This window comes from Desmodus rotundus, chromosome 9 (genome assembly GCF_022682495.2).
Source record: "Desmodus rotundus isolate HL8 chromosome 9, HLdesRot8A.1, whole genome shotgun sequence".
In the NCBI taxonomy this organism is placed as follows: Eukaryota; Metazoa; Chordata; class Mammalia; order Chiroptera; family Phyllostomidae; genus Desmodus; species Desmodus rotundus.
Window position 1 is genome coordinate 110,861,826 of NC_071395.1, and position 23,726 is coordinate 110,885,551.

Genomic DNA, 23,726 nt, shown 5'->3' on the forward strand with positions numbered 1-23,726 from the left:
GGGAGACCACAGAATGACCTGGTGGTTTGAAGGTTTTCATGCCTGTGGCTTGAATGCACGCTGTTGGAGTCATCTTTTTAGGCCCATGTGTGTGAGGTTGGGGACAGGGACTGATGAGGGACTGCACGGTTGTGGCAGCCTTGGGAAGCACAGTCCCAGGTTGTGGGGGATGCAGTGCCACCTCGAAATGACGCCCGCAGCTCCCCATCTGGCTGAATGTCACCTGAGCTGGAAGGAGCCAGGCGGGGAGCTGTCCCTCAGTGCTGGTGCTGAACCTTCAGACCAGCTGCCCAGGGCTGGGAGAGGAAACCCGCACGCTGCCTCTCACCCTGCTGGCATTTGGTTGTCGGACCAAGCTGTTCACGTCGTGTGGGCCACTTCAGGGCCGCGTGCCCACGCACCGCCTGCCAGTGCACCGTGCTGCTCCGCGGCGGTGCCCGCCCCCACCTCCCTCTGAACAGAGCATCAGCTGCTGCCTGTGGAGCAGAGCGCTGCAGGGCCAGCGAACGGCTGCCTGTCTCTGTGGCCTCGAAGCCCCCCACAGGGAAGTGAGATGGGGTGAGCACAAGGAGGAGGGAGGAGAACAGGGACCCGGTGTGTGAGAAGCCAGAGGAGGAGTCTTGGACAACTTGTGGATGGCACAGCCAGAGGCTGTGGGTAGCCATGGGCCAGACCTGCCTCGGGCATAACAGCAAGCAAGGGTCCAGGGGCCCCTGTCCCCTAGGTCACCAGAGACCCCAAGATGCAGTGGGAAGAGCCCTGGGGTGGGGTAGTCCAGAGCCGTCATCCCAGGCCCTGCCATGCACAGAGTCCCCAGGCAGGTGTGGAGCGTCCTTTGGTCCGCATCACTGACACCTTGCTCTGCGTCAAAGTTAGGTGAGCTCACATTTACCAAGCAGCATCCAGCTTGGTCCCTCCCTTCTGGCCATGTGTCTTCCAGGGACAGAGAGGTGAGAGCTTCGGTCCTTTCCTGCCCCCTCAGGGAACAGGAAGGCTTGTCCCAGGCTTGTGACTGTTCAACACTGCGGTTAGAGTCACTTTCCCTGAGAGCAGGGAAAGTTGAGCAGTCTCCCTAAGACGCAGGAATTTAACTCAGTTGTTCCACTTCCCAGCCCACACTGGGATGTCTCCTCTCTCACCCTGCCTGCCCAGAGTGCTCCCTGCCCGGCGGGCCACCCCAGGGTCCGGTGTGGAGCTGTGGTCAGCGATGATGTCATTGCTGCTCACAGGGCCAGAGCAGGGAAGGGGGGGTTGCAGCACTTGGGAGCCCTGAAAGCAAGGCCCTGGCAAAAGTGCCAGGAGCCAAATACCCGCTGCTGCTGCTTCTTTCAGCACACACACACACACACACACACACACACACACACACGAACATGCATGCACACCACTGCAGAACCACATGTGCACACCCATGCTTGTGTGTTCACACATGTATGTGTGTATATGCGCTGTGCACACCCGTTTGACACACATGCCTTGCACACCTCTACACACCTCCCTACACACACAAACGCACATCCTCTGCATGACATGCACCACACCACACGTGTGTGCACACAGGCACCCAAGCACACCCCACAGAGAATGTGTATCTTCCCACCAACACATCACTTCCGGCCAGCCTTGTGTGCGTCGGACACGCCCAGAAACAGGGGCCCTAGGGAGAGGTCATCCCGTGTCCTGTGTACAGCGTGTTAAGTGGCCAGGCCCAGGGTATGCCCAGGCGGCTCTGCCCTCAGCCCCCTGTGGGGGAGGGTGGGCACAGGAGGGTGCTCTTGCCCAGACAGGGCAGAACTGTGTTAATACCCCAGCTCCCTCTGGAAACAGCCTCCGGAAAGTGCTTTTGGAATCTGTTATCTGATATAATTTTAAGACAACTACAATAGTAAGAAGAAAAAGAGAAAACCACCTTACCCAGAGGACACCGGGGAGCATCAAGCTGTCAAAGCTCCCGAGGCTGCCCAGGAGCAGGGAGGGTTGAGGCAGGAAGAGTGGGGGCGGTGGCCTCTCTAAGCCCCTCCCGCCTGGAGCCCACATGCGAGGTCCAGTGGGGAGCTAGCTCTGGTGTTGGGACATTGCAGAACATGTGAACCGGCCTGCATGGCTTATTCAAAAGAGTGTCCTGTGTGTCCCCCGTGCAGGTCCTGAGGGACAGGACGGGGGCCTGGAGCAGGGGTTCAGGGCCCCAGATGATTTGTGGAAAGAGTGTGCAATTTGCACACCTGAAAGCATTCAGGGTACTCGGGGCTGCGGGGGTGGGGCCAAGCGGAGGGGGCGGGCCAAGGGGGCAGCAGCCTTGGAGGTGTCCCAGACACTGGGGTCTATCAGGCTTCTCCCAGGGCAGCAGGTGGGATCCTGCCGACCTGGCACGTACTCTGTGCCACGCCCTTTGTCCTCTTCCCTGGTGACAGGTGTCGTCCGGGCTCTGAGCCCCTCCAGCTCCTAGTTTGCCGGGACACTGTCACGACGCTTACATGCAACCCTTTCCTTCCAGCGGAGATTCCAGTACTGACCTACCTAGTTTCGGGAGTCGCTACAGCAGCGCACCCCAGCCGGGGGGCTTAGGCAACAGAAACGTACTCTGTCTGTGCGGAGCTGAAGTCTGAGACCCCGGGGCCGGCGGGTTGGCTCCTTCCGCGGCTGTGGGGGGCGGGGCTCCCCCGCAGCAGGCGGTTTGTCGGTGATCTTTGGCGTTCACTGGCTTGTAGATGCAGCAGCCCGGTCTCTGCCTTCACCTTACACGGCCTCCGCTCTGTGTGCCCATCTGTGTCCAGGTTTCTCTTATTTTCTTAATCTTTTTTAAAAAAGATTTTATACATTTATTTTTAGAGGAGGGGAAGGGAAGGAGAAAGAGAGGGAGAGAAACATCAGTGTGTGATTGCCTCTGATGCGCCCCCTACTGGGGGCCTGGCCCACAACCCAGGCACCTGCCCCAACTGGGAATCAAACCAGTGACCCTTTGGTTCACAGGCCAGCGCTCAGTCCACTGAGCCGCACCCCCCAGGGCCCAATTTCTCTTCTTAAGGACACCTGTCCATTGGCTTAGGGCCCACCCTAGAGACTTCATGTCTATTTGATGGCCTCTATAAAGACCCCTCTCCAAATATGCCACATTCTGGGGTCCTGGAGGTCAGGGTTCCGACATATGAATTTGGGGCAGGGGATGCAATACAACCCGTAGTGCGATGGTGAGCGTTTGAGCTGGAAAGGGCTTGTGGGCAGAGGGACCACGGGACACGTGCGTTTGCCACCGTGGTTCTGCAGGAGGAGGCAGAGTCCCCGCAGCCTTGCCTCCCAGCCTCGGGGAGCCGTTCCGGGCGAGCGGCACCAGGTTAATTTGAAAATAGGTCAACGGGATGTGAAGGTAATCTGAATTCCGAGAGTCGCAGCTTGGCTTCTGCAACAGAAACGTCTCCCCGGGCTGGCGAAATGACCCGTGTGGGGAAGGCCGCAGGACAAAGACGCTGCCTGTACATTTGTCGCGGTTTATTCACAGATGTTCGCAGCAGATGTCTTGGCCGCTGACGAAGCGGCGGAGCTGGACGGAGAGCCGCTTTGCTCTTCTCCTTGCGTTTCGGTGTTTTAATTAACTGGCTCGCTGGAGGGGTGTTGGGGCGATGTGCAGAGCCTGCAGCTGGCTTTGCTGCTGCATGAGGTTTCCAGGGTCAGAGAGGGGATATCGGACAGTCCCCGGCCTGTGACCACCTGCTGACCGTGGTGAGGAGGGACGAGGCCAGAGCCCACGTCGACCGCACCCCGAGTTGTCCTTGTGAGCGCCCCTATCCATAGCGGGCATTTTAAAGTTGAGCACCCCTCCTTTCCCGCCTGCTCAGAATTAGCTGTGCCCATCAATTTTATTTGCATAATTTCAAGCATCATTAATAGTACATGGCATGAGGAAAAATTACCGAGCTCTTCCTCCATCCATGAGTGAAATTGGGTTTAGTGGAAAATTAGTTGACTTAACTGGCAAATGATGGAAGCTGGAGAGGAGAGCATTTAAGGAAGGGGGACAAGGAGCGGGAACTCTTGGCCGTCAACCATGCAGCCCCTGTGAGAATCAGTGTCCTGGCCTTTTTGTTTGTTCGGTGTTTGCTCAAGGGACACACCGGCGAGGGTCCCCCGAGAAGGGTGCAGGCAGGGACCACCGGCTGCTCAGCCCAGCGTGGCCAAGCTGCAGCCGGCTAAACCCTCCGCGGAGCCAGCCCATGCCAGCTGCCGGGTTTGCACCCACCGGGATGGGGCTGTGTGTGATACAGGCCCGAACCAGGCCAAAGAGGCGAGCTCCAAGCAGCCACTGGGTGGGTGGTGCGGCCGTTCTCTGAGGAAGGAAGAAGAGAAAAGCATTGGGTTTGGGGGGCTTCGGGGAAGACCTTGAATTAGGGTTCAGACATATTGAAGTAGAGGTACCCATATGGAGGCAGCCGGGCGAGGGGCCCGGGGCTCAGAATGGAGAGGGCACCTCCGCAGCCGATGGCAACTGCGCTCAAGTGTCAGTGAAATTGCCAAGTGATAGGAAAAATGGCCTGAGAGCCAAACCTGCAGAAACTGCAACATTCCCGGGCCCATTACCCCATTCCTAAAGCGGCTCATTAGCTGTCCACTGAAGTCCCCAACTGCCTTTACGTCCCCTCGTGCTATTGGGAAGACGCAGTGGCTGCTCTCGTAATGGGCCGTGGGGACAGAGACGGGCAGTGCCATTGTCTCAGGGGACGGGCACAGGCGGGGTCGCAGGGACAGCAGCTCCTGTAATGAGACAGGTCCGGGGAGGCCGAGGCCCCCTGGGTGCACAGCAGCATCTACAGCCAGCAATCTTGGAGGCCTTCGTAGGAATTCTTTTTAATTAGGCCCTTCCCACGCAGGGAAGGGAGAGGGGGAGGGAACCGTTTGTGCTAGAATGTGAGTGCTACCTGGAGAGGTTATTTCCAGCTCCAGACCAAAGGCACAGGGAGAGATAAAACCAGAGGATTTGTAGCCTAGAAGGAACCGTGGAGACCTGCCCAAGCATCGCAGGTGGAAGTGGAGGCAACACAGGGCGATTCGGTGTCTTGTGCAAAGCCACCAGCCCGTCCACAGCGGAGCCCACACCAGGAATGCCTTCCTTGTGCCCCGACTCCCCTCCCGCCCGAGTCTGCTCGCAGCGTGGGTCCCTGGAGGGCCTCTCTGTGGGGGGCGGGTGTCTCAGATGTCTTCCAGTGGGCATCAGGACCATGATACCCAGGAAGATGGGACTGGGGGAGGTGGGCGACTGCTGTGGGACTCCCAGAGAAAGGGAGGCTCCCAGAGGGGCCCACACCACTCCCTGCCCCGCTCAGGGGCTCAGTACAGACTTTCCAAGAGAGTGATCTAAACGCCTGATCGTCCCCTGCAGGGGGTGGGGGTATTGGCAGGCTACGGCGGTGGGGGTGGGGGAGCCCTGCAGGGTGTGTGGGGGTCCTGGGCAAGGGGGTGTACCGGCAGCTGTGGCCACATCCTTCAGGCTCCAGTGAGATGCCCAATGGCTGTGGCCTCCAAGGCAGCTCTGCCGCAGGTGAAATGCTCCTCTGAATGATTTGGTGGCCGGGGGCTGTCGTGGGGGTGGGGCCAGGCATCTCAGCCACCTGCTAGCAGGTCAGCAGCACAGAAGGACACATCTAAGGCAGTTAGGGTTTGGGCCACCTCAGCTGCAAACATGGCCACTTACACTGAGACCCCAGTGGGCTTCGTGGCTCCGTGGGAACGTTAGAGCTGCCCCTCCAGGCAGACACAGCCCTGCAGGGAGTGCATTTGTTGGAATTAGCAAAAGGCGCCACTTTCCCCAGCCGGTGGCCCGGGCCAGGGGCTCCACGTGGCAGGTGAGCCCTCGCAGGACCTCGGCCCACCTGCCCCTCGTTGGAGCCTCTCATGCAGTGAGGAACCCACACACTGTACACAGCTGCCCTGCTCACTCCCTTCCCAGGAGTCGGCCCCTGTTGGGTGCCAGCCTCGTCTCCTACAGGCCCCCATGATCCTCCTGGGCTGTAGGGACCAGGGTCGGGGGTGGGTACCAGGTCCTCCAGACACAGGCCGGTTGGAAAGGTGGGCTCCTGTGGACTGTGGGTCCCCTGGGGGCTCAGACTCTGAGGGGCTCTTCTCTCAGTAACTTAGGGGTGCCGCCAGGCCGGGGGAACTGCCCGCTCACCGTGCCCCTGCCCTTCGACCTCATCTACACCGACTACCACGGCCTGCAGCAGATGAAGCAGCACATGGGGCTGTCCTTCAAGAAGTACAGGTGAGAGCGAGGGCCACGGGGGGGTGGTGGCACTCACCGCAGCCCCGCCCCCACCCCCACCCCCTGCCCCCGAGTCTGGCTGCCAGCTGGTCCAGGGTGGGAGAATTGCCCCGACCCAGGTTCTGTGTGGAGGGAAAGCCTCCCTGTCTTCTGTACCCCCACCCTGGCTCCCCCCACCCTGCCATGTCCCTTCTCCAAGGAGCTCTGCCTCCTGGCCCACTCTGACAGCGAGTCACAGGGAGTGGCCCCAGGGCTGTGTGGCGGGCTGAGGGGCAGGGGTCAGAGAGGAACTGCAAGGAGGGGTAAAGGGGAAGGGGACCGTGGACGGCGGCTGTGACCTCTGCTGTGTGGGGGCCAGCCTCCCCCACCCCAGAGCAAGGCCAATGCCATCGCTCTGGTCTCCTTAGCCAGTAGGACGCAGATTTAATGCAGCACCGAGAGCCCTGCTATTCATTACATTTGCTCCCGCCTCACTGGCTCTCCCACATGATTTTATTAGGGGAAAAAAGTGACAGGCGGTGTTATTGCCTTTATTATTAATGCGTGTTCTCCATGCACGGCGCCTCCCCCGCTCCCTCCCCCCGCCCCTTCTCTCGGGGCATAGTGCTGACCTCAGCAGTCTGTGGACAGTTCTGGGTCCCCAGGAAGGAGGTGGGGTGAGGGAGCCCCTTGTGGGGGCATCTGAGTGTCAGGTGCCCACTCCTGGGGGTGGGACGAGTGGAGGGGCCACGGCCATTGGGACGGAGCCTCTGCCCTGCTGGAAGGTCCACCTGAAGTGGCCAGACTCGCAGAGGGGACTTGGAGGTGCTGCTTGCCCAGAGGTGTGCTGGTGACAGCTGCTGCCACTGCCCCCCCCCCCAGGGTCCTGCTCTGCTGCATCTCAGCTGGGATCATTGGCCAGGCCTGTCATGGGGGTGGCAGGCTCCTGGGCAGGGGGGCCACGGACTGGCTGCTCCCAAGACCAGTGCAAATCGTACAGGTGACCCCTGGGGCAGTGGAGGGACCCCACTCCGGGCAGTGCCTCCCTCTGAGGCTCATGAGTTAGGGGTTCATGGCCCAGGTGTCTCCATGCAGCCCCGAGGTAGTCGGCTGCCGTTATCCCCGCTGTGGACCAGGGGGAAGCTGACCCGGAGAGGTTACAGTGCCTGCCTGCGGCCACACAGCCAGGCCATGCCTGAACCTCACCGTGTGCTACTCTGACCAGCCCCTGGCCGGTTACAGCACCCACGCGGGGGTGACCCCAGCCCAGGGAGACACTGGAGGTTGCTGACTCTGGTTCCCGGTCCCCTGGGGCAGGTGCCGAATCCGGGTCATCGACACCTTCGGGACAGAACCTGCGTATAACCACGAGGAGTACGCCACGCTGCACGGCTACCGGACCAACTGGGGCTACTGGAACCTCAACCCCAAGCAGTTCATGACCATGTTCCGTGAGTGTCCTTCCTGCAGGGTGGGGGGGGGCGGGGCAGGGAGGGAGCAGGGTGGGGCTTCCGGGCTGGCCTGCAGAAAAGGCTCCTGCCGGGACCCGTCCAGCACCAGCAGGACCTGGCCTTGGCCCTCCAGGACTGAAGGGTTCTGTGGCCTTCCAGAAGGAGAGGCCACAAGTGGACTGGGTGGTGGAGGGGCAGGGCCAGCAGGCTTTCCTAAGTGGAGGGAACAGGTGTAGTGGGATAGGTGTAGAAAGCAGTGGAAGGTTCTGGAAGTGCAAGTGCTCCAGCATTGGGGATGACGGGACAGGAGAAGCCGGGCCCCTCTGTGCGGAAACCGTCAGATGCCGGGCTCAGGCACCCAATGCAATTGGAGCTGAGTTTAGCTCTTTTTAATGAGAGTCTAAAATATATACACACACCGACTTAGCCTCTTAAGTGCGGCACGCTGAAAATAATTTAACCTTTTCCTGATAACCCAAGGTCAACTCTCTGTCTCCCTGGTGCAGGGGTCTGTCCTCTGGGGACAGCCGAGGTGTGGGAGCTAGGTCCCCTGGCTAAGTGGTCCCTTCTCCTGTCATTGTTTGAAGCCGTGCTTTCTCCTCCTTGTTGGGAGGTGGGGCTGTCACTTTTCATTGTCGTCAGCGTGTCTGCCTCCGGCAGCATCTCTCGCATCTAATTTGCAGCTCTTTGAAGGCTCCGGGTCAGAGAGCTGGATAAACGCCCCACCAGGACTGGATCCGTGTAAAGAGCAGACCTGGTTCTGAGTGGGGTCCTCAGGAATCTGCTCTAAGAAAAGTAGCTGATTTTTTAAAGATTATATTTATTCATTTATTTTTAGAGAGAGGGGAAGGGCGGGAGAGAGAGAGGGAGAGAAACACAGATGTGAGGGACATACATCGACCGTTTGCCTCTCGCACGCCCCCAGCTGGGGACCTGGCCCGCAGCCCAGGCTTGTGCCCGGACCTGGAATCGAACCAGTGACCCTTTGGTTTGCAGACTGGTGCTCAATCCACTGAGCCACGGAAAAAGTAGCTGATCGTTATTTGGCCTGTCCAATGAACGCATCTCTCTTGGGTGCAGGTCTTGGTTTGACCTGCTCTCCAGCTGTAGGCTGTTAGAGGCAGAGGCGGTTTCTGGGGAGATAAGTAATGGCTTGACTGGATCCCAGACAATTGGGAAGGCAGGAACGTTCCTTGGAGCCCAGATGAGGAAGCTGAGGCCCAGAGAGGCAGAGTGTCCCAGCAGAGGTCACACAGCTCTGTGGGGATCAGACTCCTTCCCCAGGGGCCATTGCAAGGCTGCACAAAGCTGCTCTAAGAGAAGAGCTATCATCCTAACAGGTCATCTGGTGACACTGTGCTCCCAGGAGAGTGACTGGCGCAGGGACTGTCCCTGGAGGGAAAGGAAGGTGGGGGAGGTGATGCTCCAGAGGCGGAAACCGTGTTGGTGATAGCAGAGAGGAACTGCTGAGGCGAGAGCCTTGGGTCGCCGCCTCCCTCGGAAGGGAAGCAGTGAGCTAGGAGGCTGATAAGAGGGACTTGGAGGCCCCAGGGAATGGGGGTGGGGGTTCTGTTAGCAAAGGTGCCTGAGTGCACATTGGATGCTGTAGTTCAAGGTTCACTGTAGTTCAAGGTTCACTGTAGGTTCCTGAGCTAGGAGATTTTTTTGAGGCACAGTGTTCTGGCCGACTGCCGATGGCCAAGGGGGTGGTGGTGGAGAAAGGCAAGCCGGAGATGGGTTAAGAGGCTTCTGTCATAACCTACACTGAGCACTTGAGGGCTTGTCCTGGCAGGGGAGCCCTCTGGATGTGGGGGCCCACGCCTGGCAAACTCCTACTCATCCTCCAAAACCCCAAGTCTGATGTCCCCTCCGTGCCATCACTCTCACTGACCCCCTCATCTCCTATCCAGCAGAATGTCTTTATAACTCTTAAGTACAGCTGATTCTGTGAAAGCGTGTATTGAGTTGTACGAGAGCTGTTTGCTAGTACATTTATTTCCGCTGATAGACTGTGAATCACTGAAAAAGGAGCCACTGGCTGATTTATCTTTATTTCCCTAGAGCCTATCAAGGTCCTCAGAAAATGTTAATTGGTTGAATAAATTAAAGAAAGAAAACCCCAAAACCAGAGAGGCCTGCCGGTTCTAATGACAGACCCAGTGCAGGAAGACATTCCCAAGCAGCTGTCCTTCCCCGTCTAGCCCGAGAGTCTCCCCAGGGAGAGCCGGTGGGGGGTGGGGGGCGGTGCTGGCTGCCTCTCCCAGCCTTACCCTTGCCCTGGCCTCGGGGGCTCTGTGCCTAACACAGGTCCCTGCGACTTTTAGTTGTTTGCAGTACTTCCCGGGCCACGCCAACCAGTTACGTAGCTAATTGTGCCCTACACCTGCCTCTTCTGGTGGAGCTGGTGGAAGGGGGGTTCTTCAGCTCTGAGAGTAGGCGGGATATGGCCACTGGGGAGAGAGGTCGGGGTGGCAGCCCCCATGGGAGCCAGAGGGGAGGGAGAGAGGATGGGGGCGGGGCAGGCGCCTGGTGTCAGGGAGGGTCTGGCCCACTTCTTGGGGCCTTTCCCCACCTGGGCAGAGCCTCCTGAGATGGGGGAGCTGCTGGTGCCCCGACCATCGCAGAAATAGCTCCCGGCCTCCTGGGCCCCTGCATATGCCTCCGAGGCCCTGGAGAACAGATCTGCTGTCCTGCAACCGGCAAACACCCCATCACTCAGTGGTCGGGTTTTAGTCCCAAGAACCCAGGGGCTTTCTGGGCACTTTGACGGGAAACTGTCACCTCTTCTCAGGTGGGCTGCATAGTGGGTATGGCTTTTTGTGGGTGTCGGGGTGGGGTTAGAAATGCTACGTTAAGTCGACACATTTGATTAAAGTATACATCCCAGTTTCAGAAATGCCGGAGGTGCAAAAATTGCATCTGAAGTGAAGAAATTGGGTGTTTGGAATCAGGGCCCTTCTGGGAAGGCGGTGTGGCTGCTGCCAACCTCCTTGCTGCCGCCTCTCCCACTTGGAAGGGAGAAGGGACTTACTGGGCTCCAATAAATATTCTGTTCACAGTCCTCTGCATGGAGGGAGGGACCTTGTGCCTGGCAAATGACGGCACTTGTCCCATGTGGCCACGCTGCCCACGTGGGGCGCACGCTGGTCAGTGACGGCACTCCAGCGCGGCCAGCTGGAATGGGAGCGCAGACTCGGGGAGCCCAGCGCGCAGGGTTCCGGCACCAGGAAGTCGGAGCTCGCCCTGCGCTCTAACAGAGACCTGACCACAGGGCACGGGCCGGCGCGGAGGGAGGGCCTGGCATGTGAGTGGGGCCCTGAAGGCCGAGTAGGGTGGTCTCCCCCAGAAGGGGGAGGAGGGCACCCCGGGCAGAGGGACAGCAGGGGCAGGTGACGGCAGGTGTGAAAGGGAAGATGCGTGGCAGTCAGGGACCAGCGGGCTCGGTTCTCCCCGGTGCCTGGAACACAGATGCGAACAAGACAGAGTTCCTGAGCTCTGGGGCTCAGAGTCTAACAGTAACAGTGAGCAAGTCAGCGTATAATGCGACGTCAGGGCAGCGAGCACCGTGGCAGGAAAGAAGGGTCAGGGGGCAGAGTGAGGGGGCCAGAGACCCCTCAGCAGGGCCTGTGAGCAGAGACCTGGGTGAGAGGGAGCGGGAGGCGGGGTGGGGGTCGGGGTAGGGGTGGGTGGGATGCTGTTGAGGGGGCGGGGGCAGATGCTACGGGTGGCTGTGGGGACTCCGGCTTACAGGGCGGGCTGCTGTAGGGCTTTGTGCGGAGGACCGACCTGATGGCATCTCAACGTGAAAGGCGCACTCTGGAGAGAAATGACGCCAAGAGAACCCCAGAAATGGGGGGCAGTGGCCACAGTGGCCCGCCAGGGTGGCATGAGGGAGGTGCCTGGTGGGTGGGCGGAGCGAGAGAAAATGGGGAGCCTAAGCTTCCTGCTGAAGCAAACTAGGGAAGACGGACGCTGCTGAGTGCAGGGTCCCGGCTGGGTTGTGCTGGCCCTTGGCTGTGCCTCAGTTTCCTCGTCTGAAAATAAGCAAGGGGGCTCAGGTTCCCTTCTGCCCCGAGGCTTTGTGACCATCTCTGGGAGAGGGAGACGCCCAGGGCCAGAGCACGCTGGGATAATCTACCCCTCTCCCCAGGACATCCTTCACCCCCCAGCCCCCTTCCCATCCCTGCCAGCAGGGACCCTCCCATGGGGCTGGTCCTGGGAGACCTGGCCTGTGACCCCTGGTGACTGGTGACCCCTTCTGACCTGTGGTCTGGCTGCAGCTCACACCCCGGACAACTCCTTCATGGGCTTCGTGTCCGAGGAGCTCAGCGAGACGGAGAAGCAGCTCATCAAAGGCGGCAAGGCCAACAACATGGCCGTGGTGTACGGCAAGGAGACCAGTATCTGGAAGGTGAGCAGACCCCACACACCGGCCGCCCTGCCTGGCCCCTAGCACCTGCCCCCTCCAGGATTCCACTCCCACCTACCACCCCCACACTGCATGGTGGAAAACACCCCCCAGTAATGGGTCAGAAAAGAGGTCCCCAACTGCCATAGGAAACACCGGCCTGGGGGCTGGTAATCTGTCCCCCTCCCTGCCCCTACTCTGCCACAAACACAAATGTCCTCTATCGAACTGTGACTTAACCCTCCACCTCCCTAGGACGGATCAGCAAACACTGTCAGCCCGGCGAAGGGGGTTTAGGCCAGGCTTGGGGATGCTGTGGGATGGGGGCCGCCGTGGAGAAGGCAGGGGAGGAGCAGGGCCTGGACCCCATTTTCAGGACGGGGTCCCGGAGAAGCACTGCCCATCGGGGAGGTTGCCTGCTCATTGACCTGTTCTCTCTCCTTTTTTTTCTGCGCCCCTGGCAACGAGGCAGCTGCAGGTATGGTGACTGTTTGCTGCGTGTTCCTCCTCTTTCTGCCTCCCCCCCACTCCTACCGCCTCCCCCGGGGTGCTCCCGAGGGGGCTTGCTGGGGCTCGAGGTTCCTGTGGACGGACCGAGGTGGGGGGGAGAGGTGACGGGGTCAGCTTGGCATGGTGCAGGGCAGCTCCTGGGCAGGTGATTGACCTTGGGCCGCACGTGAGGCGAAGGTCAGTGGTGCCGATGCGGACCACGGGAAGCGTGGATGAGCAGCACCTGCACCCTCTGCCAGGCCTGCCCGCCCCGTGCTCTGCTTACTTAACGGCCCTCGCGTGCACTGGTTGGGGTTAGGTTCAGCAAACAGTGACTCGGGCAAGATGGACGTCCGGTTTCCTCCTCGTTCACAAACTCTGGAGGGGTCGGGCCGGGTTGGTGAGGACCTCCGCGGCTCTTCTCCCCTCGCTGACCCACCCTGTTTAGTTTACACCCCCCAGTCTTGCCTCGTGGCTCAGGATGGCCACAAACATGTCAGTCACTCCACGCACCCCCAGCCATCGAGGGGGAGGAGGGCGGAGAAGGGCCACGTTCAGGATGTCCCGTGCATCTTTTCCCCAGCGCCGCCCCCGGCTGGATCCAGCCCTGTGGCCCCGCCCCGTTTCGGGTGACGCTGGAGCTCAGCTCTGGTTTTGTGTGACTGAGGAAGGAGGAGAGAGGAGAGATTTCGGGGACACCTCAAGGTCGGTGCCGCCACAACCTTACGGGAACAGTGGTAGCTAATGCTCGTCCACCCAGAACTCACTGGGTGCTCGCTCATCTGCCGCACATGTTCTGACGCCCACTTACAAATGAGGCAATCAGGCATGGGAAGTTAGAGGGACAAGCTAGTAACAGGTGGGGCTGGGGTTTGAACCCTCATCTAACTCCAGAGCCTGGACGCTTAACCCGGACTCCACACAGCCCCGCCCCATGCCAGTCGTGAAGCCTTGGGTAATGGTGGAGCGAAGCTCCAGAGGCAGGACGAAAGGGCCCAGACCTGGGCTGCAGTGGGGAGCGGGACCGGAGGTCCTCCTCTAGGGTGGCTGATGAGCTGGCTGCCACGGAAGCCCGGGGCACTGGGGAAGGGGAGGGCTCAGACCGTCTGCTTTTACCAGAAAGCGCTGTTAGAAATCTCCCCCAGAGGAGAAGCCCTGCAGTCGGGGAAGAGAAAGGTTTTCTCTGCATCTCGGAGACTCTCTGATAGCCAGGAGAACGCTGGACAGCAGGAGGGCTTGGAGGAGCTGGTCCGCACTTGGCTCTGGCCTCCGTGACCCAAGCAAGTCAGAGGCGGCCGGGTCGGAGAACAAAAGCAGCCTCCAGGACCCGTGCCTTCCAGGGTTCAGGGACCAGGCCTCGGCCAAACAGTGGAGGGGGCGGAGGGAGGAGCTGTGAGTTGATTGCATCCCATGGGAGCGGCCTGAGGGTCAGAGTGAGCCAGGGTTTTGGTGGCTGCTGTGCGAGGAAGCCTGTCCGATCCTGCACCCCTGGGAAGCAGCGCTGGCTGGGGACTCAGGCTTGGGTGCTGCTGTTTTATTGGAGTGTGAGGGACGGGACGGAGGCCGCTGGTCGATGCAGGGCAGGCCCTGCTCTCTGCTGGAGAAAACGTCCAGGCCTCAGAGAACTGCCCGAGCCAGGACGGTTTCCAAGCTGCAGGTCACTGCCCACGCATAGGCCATGACATCCTCCTAGAGCTCTGGGCTTCTGCTGCTCAGCTTTACTGAGGAGTGATTGACAGAGGAAAATCGTGTGCACTCCCGGCGCACAGCGTGAGGGCTTGATAGGCACACGCGTTGCAGAATGAGTATGCAATCAAGCTGCTGGTGCGCCCACCAGCTCCCATAATTACCTTGTGTTTGGGTGTGGGGAGGCCACTCCAGATTTCCTCCCAGCAAATTCCGAGCGCGCGGTACTGTGTGATTAACTGCAGCCAGCGCGCTGATCCCGGACGTGATCATCTCACGACCGCGGGTGTGCGCCCTCCCACCGGCGCCTCCTGTCTCCTGCGCCCCTCTGTTTCTCTGAGTTCAACTTTTTAATTCCACGTATAAGCCAGATGTTATAGTATTTGTCTTCTCCTCTCGAGTCTCAGCTAGCCTTTTAAACGAAATCAAATAACATAGAAATAATGGAATTAAAGAATATTAGAGGACCTTTTATGTATTGAGAGTAAGTACGATCTCGTGAACCTTTACGTGTGTGCGATTAGGTGGTTAAAGTTGCTGAACGGTATGCGCAACACGAGCCCCTCTGCACGCGTGTACGGTTGAAAGAGGATGTGCGCTGCTAACGACATGTAAAAGGTCTGCGGAAGGCGCTGGAGAAACTGTTAATGACGGCTGCCTCTGGTGATGGGATCAGGAAGCTGACTCCGAGCGTTCAGGGACCTTTTCCTCTTACTTTGTTGTTGTGGCTGTTGATTTTTTTTCTACGAGAGTAATTCAGTTTTAGAATAAATAATCCCTTTATTTTGAGCGTGATTACTGATGTATCTGGCATAGAACTGACCCTCCTGCAAGCTGGTTTCCATGTCTTTTTCTGGCCTGTTCTATCCTTTTAGCTCTTGTTTCTCATCTTCTTTTACACTGACGTATGTTTTTACCATCAGTGCCCATTAGCTGACTGATCGCTCTCTCCTACTCTCAGTGGCGGCCCTAACCATTATAACCTGCTTCCTTGATGTATCAAAGTCTAATCTAAATCAACACTTTCACCCTTTTTGAAGTAATGAAAAGAACCTTAGAGTACTTTAATGGTATCCCTCTAGCTCAGTGATTTTTCAACTGGTGAGCCACAAGAATGTTTAAAATATGCAATACCTGACTCATTAGTCAGGGGCGCTGACCTCGTTTCCCATAGACTGTCAAATGCAAAAACGGCAACAGCAACACAACAACAGCCGTCGGTGTGAATGAATCAAAATGATACCTATGTTTTCGTCCTATTGGCAAAACATTCTTTTTGGCGTGCCGCAGAATTTTAGTAATTAGTTGGTGTGTGCCGTGAGACCAGAAAAGTGTTGAAAACCGCTGCTCTAGTGCGTGTGCTTTTGTTGTATTTTGAGTTTCTAAAGTTTTTCCAAAGATGCCCATATTTCACCTCTGTTCTTGGAGGGCGTGTTTGCCGTGTGCAGAATCCCAGCGTGGAGGTTCCTTTCAGCATCACGAACATAATCCGTTGTCTTCCGGCTGCTTCCATCGTTTCTCCTGAGGAGTCGGCGTGCATCGTACTGGGACTCCTCTGAGGGGATTGGTCTCTTCTCTGCCTCGTGCCACCTCTTGTTGGTTTCCCACGGTGTCACTGTGACATGCTCCGTGCGGGTGTCTTTGGACATACCCCACCTGGCGTCCGTAGCTCTTTTTGAGTCTGTGGTTTGATCTTTCCCTACTTTTGGAAAATTCTCAGCTCTTCTCTTTAAATATTGCTCCCGGCCTGACCTCTCGCCATTACTTCTCCGACTCCATCCACACACCCGTTAGAGCTGACGTTCTTTCCTATAATTTCCTACTTTCCGCCTGTACTTTCTCTGCGCTTCATTTTGGATATTCTCCTTTGTTCTTTCACTGGGTGAACTCTCTCCAGCTGCGTTTAATCCGCTGTTAAATCCATCCAGCTACTTCTTCATTCCAGCCATTGTAGTTGTAATTTCTAGCATTTCCATTTGGTTTCAAGTCTTAGCGTCTGTTTCCTTGACTGTGTCCAGCAGATTATCTTCGAGTCTGTACCTGGTAACTAACCCCAACTTCCGATCTCCTGCGGACTGGCTCTTACTGTCTGTTTCTCTTGGTTTTGGGCCATGTAGTCTTGTCTCCTCGTGTACTGGATTCTTTAAAATCAAGGCATTTAAATTTTTTAATTAAAAAATCTGTTTTTATCAGCTTTACTGGGGCATAATTGATAGGCAGCACACTAAACATGTTTAAAATGTGTACTGTGCTGTTTTAACCTGTGTTCGTACACACCTGTGAAACCAAGACACAGCCGTGACAGTGATGAGAGCCTCCTCCCCGGAATTTTTCTTCTTCCCATTGTCTCCCTTCCTTCCCATCCCTCCTCCTCGTCTCCCGTCAGCCAGTGGTCTGCGCTCTGTCACTTCCAGGTTGGTTTTCATTTCCTGTAACTTTAGGTAAGTGAAATCATATAACATATACTCATTTCTGTGTGGATTTCCGCCCTAAGGATAGTCATGTTGCGATTCGTCCAATTGTCAATACTTCATTATTCCTTTTCATCGCTGAGTAATATTCCCTGGCGTGGATACACCATGCTTCGTCTCTCCGTTCACCTGCTCATGGACATTTGGGTTCTTTCCAGTATTTGGCTCTTTCCAAGAAAGATCGACGTGCAAATCTGAGTGGACGTATGTGTCCATCCCTCTTGGTTAAATACCTAGGGGTAGGGTGGCTGGGTGGCCTTGTAGAACTACTGAACTGTTGAACTTTTTAAGAAAAGTGGTTGTGCGCTTTTGCAGCCCTACCAGCTAGGCCGAGCATTCCGGCGCCTTCAACATTCACCGGTGCTCGGTGTGGTCGGTCTCTTCCACGCTAGCCGTCCTAACAGGCATGCGGGGGCATCTTTTTATCCGTGATTCCCTAGTGACTGGTGACGTTAAGGGTATTTTTGTGTGCTTATTTGTCTTCCATCCATCTTTTTTGGTGAAGTGTCTTTTCAAAAATTTCACCCGTTTGAAAAATCAGTTTGTTAATTTTTTTGTTACTGAGTTAGAGTTCTTTATGTTCTAGGTAGGTCCCTTACCAAGTATACGCTTTGTGAATATTTTCTCTGACTCTGCGGCTTGTGTTTCTCTTAACGGCATCTTTCAAAGAGCGAAAGTTCCGCATTTTAACGAAGCCCGAAGCTTTCTTCCGCGGGCTGTGCTTTCGGTGTTGTCTCCAAAAAATCTTTGTCTGACCCAAGGTCACAATGGTTTTTCTCCTATTTTTACTTCTGGGAGTTTTATACTTTTAGGTTTTACAGTTAAGTCTACGATCCATTTTGAATTAACTGTTATACGTGATATGAAGGAAGAAGTTCTGTTTCTTTTTCTTTTTTTTTTCTTTTTTTTTTTTTTTTTGCATAAGGCTATGCAGTGCTTCCCGACCATGTTTTGAAGACTATTTCCGTTGCTACTGTCACGTCTTTGCGCCTCTGTCACAAATGAATCGATCGTGCACGTACGGGTGTATTTCTGGACGCTCTGTTCTGCCCTGTCAATCTCTCTTGATGCCAATATCACGGCCTCGTGATTCCTGCAGCTTTATAATCAGCCCGGACTCAGGTAATGTGCCTGCTCACTCTCTTCTTCTTCTTCAAAGCTGTTTTGTGTAATCACAGTCCTTTCCATTTTAAAGTGATTTTAGAATCGGCATGTCGATTTCCAAGAAAAAGCCTGCCAGGGCTGTGGCTGGGGTTACATTGGTTACTTTTTCTCATGTCTCGGAGTTCTGGGACATGTGTGTGAAAAGTTGTGGAGGTCATCAGAGGTCTTTTCTTTCAGAGAGGGGTTACTTTTACTCTTGGCTCGTGGCCTCGCAGTTCCCGGTCACCTCAGTCAGTGCGGTGGTGGAAATGATTCCAGTGGATTCAGCCCCTGTTCCACCCCTTCTTCCAGGTGTGATTCCTCAGAGCTCCAACAAAGTGTGGGGTTCCCTCTCTTTGTCAGGCCTTGAACTCTGCCTTTTGCCCCCCATCTCTGCAAGGTGACCGGAAGCTCTGCTCCCTTGCGTAGGGGCTGCCCCTGGAATTAGCAGGTGCCCCCAAGGGCATGCTGAACCCCACACTGGCCTCAACAACCTCCTTTCCTTCTCTGGATCTTGGCCGAGGAACTCACTCTTGTTAGAGTCTCAGGACCCTCCCCGACATCTTCCCACGGCCCCACATTTCCCGGCTGTTCACAGAGGCTGGGTGGATCCGCATTCAGCAGGGTGGGGCCTCCTGGTGAAAAATGTATCGTTCTTGAGTTTCACGATGTGAATTACTAATTATTTTGATGTCCGTTGAAAACATTCTTCAAGAGCTGTGGTTTACTGACTAAACCGGGGCAGATGCCACTTGCTGTCTGACCTCCTGGCTAGCCAGCAGGCGGGGCAGGGTGGGAGGGCAGGGTGGGAGGGTGATCACAGGTTCCTTTTCTCTGCGGGAGGGGGGGGGCCCCGCCCCATCCTTCTTTATGATCTGAAGGTCCTCTCAGCTTCTGCCTCCCTCTGTTCTTCGAGCCTCATCCTCCCCCCGCCCTGGCCCAGAACTAGACCCCAGCAGCAGATTCGTGCTTCTCCCTGTTGAGGTCCTTCACTGACCATGGCTCCTGGCCCAGGGCCCTGGACGTGAGGTCAGCGGGGGTTCAGACGCCGAGCTGTCATCTCTTCTTCACCTGTGCTCTGCCTCCCGCTCTCCCCTCCCCTGCAGGCAGGTCTGTTTCTAGATTCGGGGCTCGCAGGTCTAGAGAGGCTGACCCTTTGCTAGTCTGCAGGGTTTCCACTCCCAGGTGTCCTCTTTGAGGTCAGGTGCTCTGTCCCATCCCTGCCGTGCTCCCAGCACTGAGCTCGGGGCCAGTGCCGAGCGGGTGTTCAGTCCCGTGCTGCTGGGAGGGATCGATAGATGTGTGGATGGACAGAGGGAAAGGCAAAGGGATGGTTGGAGGAGGGATGGACGGGTGGGGTATCTGGGCTCCAGAGAGTTCCACACCTCCTCAGAGGTCCTTGGAGGCCGTCAGGGGTTCAGCAGAGGCCAAGCGGCTCTACCTGGATGCATTTAAATGCTGGTCCCCACAGAGTTCCCTGGGAAAGAAAGCAGTTCCACAGCTAAAAATAGCCCTGCAGCCTCTGGGCTGGCCCTGCCTCCGCAACTCACAGGGGCAGAGAGGAGAGGGTCTTCTTTGCCCAGGGTCACACGGCGGTTTAGCGGCTGACCTAGGACTGGCTGCACCTCTTCCAACTCCCAGACCAGGGTGCTGGTCCCTGCGGGCTCTGCCACCCGGGGCCAGGGTGAGGCTCCATCCCCTCCTCCTCCTGCAGGGCAAGGAGAAGGTCCTGGGCATCCTGAGCAGGTACATGGAGGTCCATGGCACCGTGTACTATGAGAGCCAGCGGCCCCCCGAGGTCCCCGCCTTCGTGAAGAACCACGGCCTCCTGCCCCAGCCCGAGTTCCAGCAGCTACTGCGCAAGGCCAAGGTGAGCCCGCCCCTCACCTCCTCGCCCAGCCTGGCGTGGACACTGAGGAGGTCACCGCCCATTCCTGCCTGCCATTCCCACTCATGGCTCTGTCCACGTGCGGACAGGCCCCAGCTCGCTCTGCTGTCCTGGGCTTCATGTCCAGTCCCCCTGGGGGCTGGGCAGAGGGAGGTGCCTGCCAGGCAGGAGAGGCTGCACAGGGACAGGCCCAGTGATGGGGCCCCCTGTGGGTACCACCCAGCCCAGCGGACCCCTGAGCAGGCCTGGCTCTGGGAGCAGGTGGGAGGGCAGGCCGAGGATGGGGCTCCTGGCTGGAGAACTTCAGGCCCTGAGTTCTGACCGGCTGCTCTGGCAGTCCCTGAGCTGCATCCCTGGAGTAGCACCTGGCACGGGGCAGAAGCCTGTTGATGGGCCCTGAAGGGCCTGGTGAGGCTGGAGAGTCCCCAGCCAGCTGCCAGGTCCTCTGCGGATCTGCCCCAGGGGTCTTGGATGTTCCCGTGTGTGGGTGTGGGGTGGGGGTTGGGGAAGGGTGCCTGTGTGCTGCAAGCGCATGCGCAGCCCTCCTGGCAGCCCCGGCTGGATCCAGAGCCCTGTACTGAGCCCCTTCTGGGAGCGCTGAATGGGGCGCTGAGCTCCCTGAGTGTGGGATGAATGAGTCAGGGTCCTGGGGGTCAGCTGAGAGGTGGGTCCTCCCCAACCTTTCAAGCTTCAGACCCTCGCTCTTTCCCCTCTGCTCTAGAACTGGAACCCGTTAGGGCAGGAGGAGGCTGTCCACCCTCCCTGATCAGACCCCCTCGTTTCACGAGTGTGGCCTGTGGCCTCGTGAGGGGAGCGTCTGCCATGGCATCCAGCCAGTCAGGGTGTCTTTTCCACCCTCCACTGCACCCTGCCCCCGTGAAGGAACGTCCCCACCCAACCCTGCCCCTGGCTCCCCGGGGCTGCTGCGAGGTGCCGGCCCTCCCTGGCTGACGTGCCACCCTGCCCCTTCAGCTCTTCATCGGGTTTGGCTTCCCTTACGAGGGCCCCGCGCCACTGGAGGCCATTGCCAATGGCTGCGTCTTCCTGCAGTCCCGCTTCAGCCCGCCCCACAGCTCGCTCAACCACGAGTTCTTCCGCGGCAAGCCCACCTCCAGAGAGGTGAGCGGGAGGGCTGGCCCCAGGTGGGGACCTGCGGTTCCTGGAAGAGGGAGCCGGCAGGCAGCATGGAGCCGGGCACGGATGGGACACGGGGGCGGGTGCCTCCCGGAGCCCGGCTCAGCCTGCTGCCTGCCGGGCAGGTGTTCTCCCAGCACCCCTACGCGGAGAGCTTCATCGGCAAGCCCCACGTGTGGACTGTGGACTACAACAACTCGGAGGAGTTCGAGGCCGCCATCAAGGCCATCATGAGAAGCCAGGTGCGCTTCAGGGCCAGTCAGCCCACCGGCCCATGCCTTAGGTCTCCGGTATAGGGAGAAAAGGTGCCCCCGCCAAAGGGGAATTCGGACGCACAGGCCTGCGTTGGCAGATTTGACCGTGGATCCCCCCTCACCAGTGTGTGTGCCCACGAGTGCATGTGGCAGGGGTGGGGGTGCCTTGTGCTCAGCCAGCAGCCTGTACACCCTCACATCCGCCCAGGTCCAGAGTCACTTGCCGAGAGCCTTCAGGCACAGCCTGGGCCCCTGGAAACAGGTTACGTGCTTCATAAACATTTGCAGCTGGGCCTCGCCGTCCGTCCGTGTGGCCCTGGGCTCCCAGCAGCCCCTCTCCAAGGACAACGGGCTCTAGACCACCCGGGCATCTTGTTCCAGTGCCCGTCCAGGTTCCTCAGGTCCAGGGTACGGCTGAAATCCTGCGTCTCCAATGAGGTCTGGACGGTGCCGGTGGTGTTGGCCCCAGGGGCCACCGTCTAGGTAGCAGGGATAGAGCGTTCTGGGCTTCCTCCAGCAGGTAGGGGGCTCCCGCTCTGCTCCCCAGTGTCCCTCTGGACCTGCTTCTTGCTGTGGCTCAGACACCAGGTTGAGCAAAATAAGCGCCCTTGCCACGTCCCCTTCCCTGCCCACACCACATTCACTGAGTGCCCCCACCCTGGGGGGGTGATGCTGGGGGTGAACTCGTGGGTCTGGAGCAGCACTGGAGAGACTGGACTCGCTGGGACAGGGGCCTTCACAAGCCAGTGACCTAATAGGTCCCTTCTGCAGGGGAGAGCCCTGCCTGGGGGGACTCACAGCTGGCCAGTGTGGCTGCCGGCCTGGGGCTCCGGGACAGAGGCTACAGGGCTGGATCCCTGCTGGGGCAGGAAGGGCTGAGCTGGGGCCCTGAGGCCCGCCTGGCTGTCCTGCCCCTGATACAGGGCTGTGCTTTCCCAACACCCCCACTGCGTGTATCACCACTCCCACTCAGGAGCCCCAGTCTTAGGCCACGCCCTCAGCCAGTGTTCCCCAAAATTCCCAACCTGCCCCATGCCCGCCCTCCTCCTTCCCGCCTTCTGTCTGAGGGGGAGCGTTTCTCTAGCGATAGCACCAGGAAAGACATTGCTGCGTCACAGCCCATGCCCACCTTCCGCTGGGACAGACGTAGCCAGGCTGACCTGCAAAGTGGCCCGAGTCTGGGCCCTCTGTCAGCTGTGGGGAGAGCCCTCTGCTCCCCTCTTCAGCCGCCGCTTTAGCAGACCTCAGCTCTTAGTCCCTCTGGGTCAGGGGGTGTCTTAGATTGGGCTCCATGAGAGACCCCAAAGCACGACCTAAGCACGAGGTGAGCTGGAAGGAAGGCCCCAGAGTGACAGAGCGAGACAGGGCGTGTTACTGAGCAGGCCGCCCGCGGGCATGTGCTGGCAGTGCCCTCCGACAGGTGGGGTCCATCCTGTTCCCGCCTGCCCCACCCGAGAGGCCGGAAACCCGGAATTTACCCCCAACCTCCATCTGCGGCTAGATGGGGGCAGCGTATGGGGGTGCCACCGGCTCTCAGCACCAGCACCTGCCCTCAGGTGGGGGCTCCCCAAGGGGCGTTGGTGCAGGAGGAGGGAGGAGGTCACTGTGGGAGACTGCCCGGCCTGCCCTGGCCGCAGGCCCAGCACACTGCATCCAGAGTCCAGAAGGCCCCCCACAAGGCAGACGGTGTGGGGGAGGGGGCCGTGGGAAGGGGGATACCCACTCCACACTCTCCTACTGCTCCCTCTCTCCTCCCTTTGCAAAGGCAACCGTCCAAGTCTCCTGTCCCCAGAGCAGAGGCAGGGGTGGGAGGGGACAGGGCAGGCTTGGCCCACCCTCAGGGCGCAGGCCTGGCCTGACTCCAGGATAGGATGCTTACTGGGAAGGTGTTTGCAACGTAGCTTCCCGGGCCCACCCCGGGATGGCCTTGGAGTGTGCATTTTAACTCGGACCCTGGGTGATCCCAGGAATCCCCATGTTGGAGAACGGATTTAGGGGCAGGTAGCTGGCAGCATCTGAGAGCGAAGGAGGGCCACCTTTGAGGACACAGCTTGTTCTGCAAGTCCCGGGGGTGGGGGGGGAAGCAGCAAGGAGGGGGTGGCAGGTGAGGAAGATAGGCGAGAGAGACCTGAGGCATCCGGCCCAGCTGTCCCCCAGTCCAGGGTGGGGGCCTTTTCTGTCACCTCTCGGCCTTAGTGGCTTTGCCCATGAGCGCCTGTCTGTCCAGAGTGAAGCCATTCAAGGTGAGAGGGGAGGGGGCCATGCAGCGCCCCCTCCCCGGCTGCCTCGCTGCTCATTACACGGCTGGCGATTCCCGGCAGGACCAGCACCTGCCGTTCTGTGGAGACTGGTCACTGTGCCCCCTGTAATTAGACCTAATGGGGGTAATTTCTAGACAGGCAGCCGCCTCTGGTGGGGGACTCATGGCAGGAGGGACACGGCTGGCTAAAAGTGCCCCTCACACGGGGGCCTGAGTCACCGTGGGCGGAGTGGCATTTGGAGGACTGATCTCTTCCCTGGGGGGTGTTTATAAGCAGGGCCTGAAGCCTGGTGCCTCAGAGGCGTCTCCCACA

General features: G+C 58.4%; 1 protein-coding gene across 3 annotated transcripts in view; it reads left to right on the plus strand.

The window, feature by feature from the left end:
• MGAT5B (alpha-1,6-mannosylglycoprotein 6-beta-N-acetylglucosaminyltransferase B) overlaps positions 1-23,726 on the plus strand; it is a 55,966-nt gene that overhangs the window by 27,703 nt on the left and 4,537 nt on the right. For 2 of the 3 annotated variants that reach the window (XM_024553942.4, XM_045190323.2), the window contains 6 exons: positions 6,119-6,250; positions 7,547-7,680; positions 11,961-12,091; positions 19,592-19,747; positions 20,738-20,884; positions 21,025-21,141. In XM_024553942.4, coding sequence (XP_024409710.1) covers positions 6,119-6,250; positions 7,547-7,680; positions 11,961-12,091; positions 19,592-19,747; positions 20,738-20,884; positions 21,025-21,141 — 817 coding nt within the window. The remainder of the gene's footprint in view (positions 1-6,118; positions 6,251-7,546; positions 7,681-11,960; positions 12,092-19,591; positions 19,748-20,737; positions 20,885-21,024; positions 21,142-23,726) is intronic. The other variant, XM_053912027.1, reaches the window with a different exon arrangement.